Raw genomic sequence first — 4,590 nt, 5'->3', positions numbered from 1 at the left:
TGTTTATTACCTATCGAAGAAACTTTTTTTCTCAGGTACATTACGTCACAATGTCGTGTACTCTCTTATTTCTGAGAAATAATTTCAACAACTCATTTATATTTTAAGGGTAGTAACATATCATATTTGTATGGTAAAAAGATAGTTGTTTATAAATCAAGCTTTAAATAGTGTATTATAATTAAAAATCATATTAAATTTAAAATAGGAAAATAAGTTATAAAGAATAAAAAAGGATATATAATAAACTTTTATACTTAAATGAACATTTATATTGTCACTTTTCACTAGTGCAGAAAGAAGATTTTACACCCGTTTTTTATACATATTACACCCGTTATGATAGGGTGTAAATTCAAAGGGTGAGATATGTATGAAGAATTTACACCCGTTTTAAAACGGGTGTAAAAAGAGAATATATTACACCCTATTTTAGATTTAAAAAAAGGGTGTAATTGGTAGATATATACATTAAATTTTAAGACATTTACACCCTATTTAATATAAAACGGGTGTAAATTGTCACCTATTACACCCTGTTTTAGATAAAAAAAGGTGTAATTGGTAGATATATACATTGAATTTTAGGACATTTACACCCTATTTAATATAAAACGGGTGTAAATTGTCACCTACATACATTGAAGTTAAACGAATTTACACCCTATTATAATTCAAACGGGTGTAAAATGACAAATATTTACACCCTATTTTTGATATATCAAATGTAAAATATCTTATAATTACATTTAATTTTAACACATTTACACCCTATTTTGTGTATGAAGGGTGTAAAATATCTCAATTTTTTAAAAATATTTTATTTGAAATTTCATTAAACCAAATATTTTTATATATTCCTGGATATTCAATAAAAAACAAAAATAACCAAAACAAACATTTCTCTAATCTTTAGAATCTTGCACAAAGTCATACATCAACAAAAATTGTATTCATGTAAGAAAAAAATTCAACCACTTTGTTCATGTAACTTGTACCAATAAATCATTCATGGAACAAAAATATATCTATATATAAGTTTTTTTTAATCGCTTCTGTTTTGTCATTAAATCTTTCTTTTCCTGGTTCTCTTGATCTTCAACCTTTTGCAAAAAGAATTGAGCCCAAAGTTGTCGGATGTGATCAATTGACTCTTTTTCATATGATGAGGTGTGTGTGAATATCTGCAAGTTCAAACATATAATAAATTAAACAACTACATGTTAAAACAATAATTTACATGTTTTTCATTAAATATATGTAATATAAAATACCTCATTGAATCTTTCAACAATACAAGCATCAATAATGTCAAACATATTTTTCATGACATAATATCCACATGCCCATCCGTTATCTTGTTGATGCCCCTGCATATAAACTCCTAGTTACATTAAAGCCACCAAAAACAACAACATCACAAACTTTTTTCCTTTTTCACAAAATTTGTACCAACACTAACTTTCTTCACTCGACATAGAAACACATACAATTTTAGTTGGTTCAGAGCATGTACAACTATAATTTTATCACCATAAGTGCAATTCAGTAATAAATATACTACATGTTTATAATGATAACTTACAAATATATCACTTGCAATTATAAAATCGGAATTTTCTTTTTCTTTATCTCATTTATAATAATATAAATAATCAAGATATATGGGCATTTAATACCTCTTTATAAATGGTATCTTTCAAGAACTAAAAAATCAAGCCAACACACCAGTATTCCAAGAAACGACAATATAGTAAAACAAATCTTACCATAGTAGTATAACTATTGATTATTGAATGCACAAAATGTCCCAAAACAAAACATGTATAACCAATTCTCAACCTTAGCCTATTTCCCCAGAGCCTTTTGTCTCCAGCCAGTTTTCTTTCTCAACAAAACCTGCTCAAAATCATTTAATATGAAAAACCTTTTGTCACATTCACTAATCGAAAATCCATCCATGACCTACTCAGGCAGCACCTCAACTTCTCAAAGAATATCTTTTTTTATGTGATGTGTGTGCAGGTGCAATGCAAAGTACAGCAATGATTATTCTCACAACTTAAAATAATTTATTTACTAAAATGGGGTTTCTGCAGATACCAGAACTGTGAAGCAGAAAGTTAATCCAAAAAAGAGAAAGTACCTGATCTTGATCTCTTGAACATTCCTATCTGAAATTGAGTATAGCATAGTGTAGTTTTTAAGGTCAAAGATCTTGTATATACTGTTACCATTGGATAGAAGCGAGTAAGATAGAATAACATGATGAAAACATGTTCAGTAGAAGTGGAATAACAGGTGGAAAACATGTACAGTAGAAGTGGAATAGAAAGAGAAAGAGTGAAGGAAAGTACCTATCTTGCGCAGAGTATGTTAGAACCTTTGCATTAACATCATCAAATTCCACAAATCCAGGCCATTTTAAAGACTCGGACTGGAAAAGAGGAAAACCAGCATCAGGCTCAGCCCTCCTTATGTATCTAGGAACAGAAATGAATGAATATGTAAGTAACATAGTAACATACGATGTACACGGAGAAACAAAAAAATATGAATGTGCAGGCACAGAATGCACGCACTCAATCCTTGTAGATCTGCATTTCAGAGAACTGAAATTTTCTGAAGCATAAACAGACACTGTAATAAGTGATTCGTTGTTCTTGTTATAGAAGAGACTGCGGATAACTTCATCAGGGCTAACATTCATAAAGCAAATCCTCTCATTTGTTTCTGCATGGATAAAATACACCAAAGATTAAGTTCTTTTTTGGAATGCAAGCTTTCAATCATTTGTGATGAACCAAATCTAAACTAAATGATAAACCATAGACAACGTAAAAGTAAACATTTTGCATTACAAATTTGATTTGACAATGATTAACAAACTAGTAATAAGCAATGACAATTCATATATAAAAATTCAAAAGGCATGGTTTTTATAGAAACAAGGTAAAGACAGTAATTAACATATGGAGAATGGGAAATGAAATTCAAACATACAAAAATCAAAAGTCATGGTTTATATCAAATGAGTCTTAAGCACAACACTTTTAATTGAAGACGTGCCCGGTGTCTACACCGACACATGAGATTATATTCGATTAATTTTTCTCAAATTATTAGCTGTGTTTGTGATTCATAGAAAATGAAAATAACCCATTCAGATAATGAGCAATGGCAATTCATATACAAAAATAAATAAATAAGCAAATCATAGTTACTATCAGTGTTATCAATGACTGATGGCAGAGAGCCAAAATCCCACAATAATGCCCGATTTAAGCACCGCCACATCGGCACATGGCACCGTGGCGCCGCTACCCAGTACACATTTGGCCATGGCAGAGAGCATAAAACCAGCTATCGATATCCACCATGACCAATATATGACCATACTAGTTTCTACACAAATGGCAATGACTAATATGTAGACGATGAACAACAACAGATCCAAATCCCCTACAAGAAAATTTTCCATTCAAGGGGTTTCTCGAAGATCAAACAAAAAAATCTGCTTCGTAGTATCTTGCCTTCACCAAATCAACTTTAAAATACATATAGGTATACTAACCAGATGACCTTCATCATCTAAAAACCAATAACCACACCAAAAATCAATATCCACATCATCCAAAAATCAATATCCCCACCTCACAACTACGGAGAATCCAAATTCAATAACCTAAAATTATTCACCTAAATAATAAAAACAAAAACCCTCATATATGGTAATGAGTAATGGCAAATCATACATACAATACAAGCATAAAATTAAAAGTCCTAGTGTTTCAACAAATATGAAGATCCCTAACAGAAAAGTAATAATCATTAACAATACATACATACTAATTTTTCTACAATCATGAAGATTAGCAACAAAAATCACAAAAGGGCAAAAAAGGAAACTGACCTCTACTAAAAGCAGCACAAAGACCAGAATGAGCAAGAGAAAAGACAACATTCTTAGCAGCAACGATCTCAACAACCTTAGTCCTTTTCATCAAGAACGGCAAGAAAGGTTTAGGAGAAGAACGGTGTTTAGCGTAATGAGTATCAAATTGATGAGTCAAACGCATGTTCTGGAATCTATGTGGAGCAGTAGCAGCAACAAAAGCACGGTGAGGTTTTGAAGAAATCTCGCGTGATTGAAGCTTCTTGATTGAAGCTGTTGATGTCAAACGCATGTTCTGGAATCTTTGTTCCTTTTTCACTATTTCTTGCACTTCATCGATGATGAAAAGTTTCTAAAATGTGAAATGAAAAGAAAATTTGGAACATGAGAAGTCATGGTTATATTTTAGGCGGTAATGATAAATTGTACTTAGGGATTCCTAAATTTACATCCTATTTTAATATAACGGGTTTAATATAAATTTAGTCATTTATATTGTTATAATTATACACCCTATTTTTAAATATAGGGTGTCTATTGTTATATTAATATTCCAAAATTTACACTCTATTTTAATATAACGGGTTTAATATAAATTTAGTCATTTATATTGTTATAATTATACACCCTATTTTTAAATATAGGGTGTCTATTGTTATATATTAATATTAAAATTTATTATTTTTTTAAGAAAA

At 30.3% G+C, this 4,590-nt stretch overlaps 1 protein-coding gene across 1 annotated transcript; it reads right to left on the bottom strand.

Annotated features, from left to right (window-relative positions):
• Positions 1-1,818: 1,818 nt before the first annotated feature.
• Positions 1,819-4,187, bottom strand: LOC127137095 (uncharacterized). The gene is made up of 5 exons (XM_051063584.1): positions 3,914-4,187; positions 2,583-2,733; positions 2,358-2,483; positions 2,147-2,227; positions 1,819-1,899 (listed from the first exon to the last, which is right to left on the bottom strand). Exons 1-5 carry the CDS (start codon positions 4,185-4,187, stop codon positions 1,890-1,892), a joined length of 642 nt encoding a protein of 213 aa, XP_050919541.1. The 3' UTR covers positions 1,819-1,889.
• Positions 4,188-4,590: the final 403 nt, after the last annotated feature.

The sequence above is a fragment of the Lathyrus oleraceus genome, chromosome 4 (genome assembly GCF_024323335.1).
Source record: "Lathyrus oleraceus cultivar Zhongwan6 chromosome 4, CAAS_Psat_ZW6_1.0, whole genome shotgun sequence".
Lineage (NCBI taxonomy): Eukaryota > Viridiplantae > Streptophyta > Magnoliopsida > Fabales > Fabaceae > Lathyrus > Lathyrus oleraceus.
Note: the sequence above shows the minus strand (reverse complement) of the source record. Positions and strands in the feature narration are given on the sequence as shown.

What these genes read in the sequence shown, in the direction of transcription:
- LOC127137095 (XM_051063584.1), bottom strand. Translation starts at nt 4,187, where the DNA reads ATGCGTTTGACATCAACAGCTTCAATCAAGAAGCTTCAATCACGCGAG. An exon ending in TTGTGCTGCTTTTAGTAGAG is followed by an intron (nt 2,734 to 3,913) that starts GTCAGTTTCCTT and finishes TTATCCATGCAG; the next exon opens with AAACAAATGAGAGGATTTGC. An exon ending in ACATACTCTGCGCAAGATAG is followed by an intron (nt 2,228 to 2,357) that starts GTACTTTCCTTC and finishes CAATGGTAACAG; the next exon opens with TATATACAAGATCTTTGACC.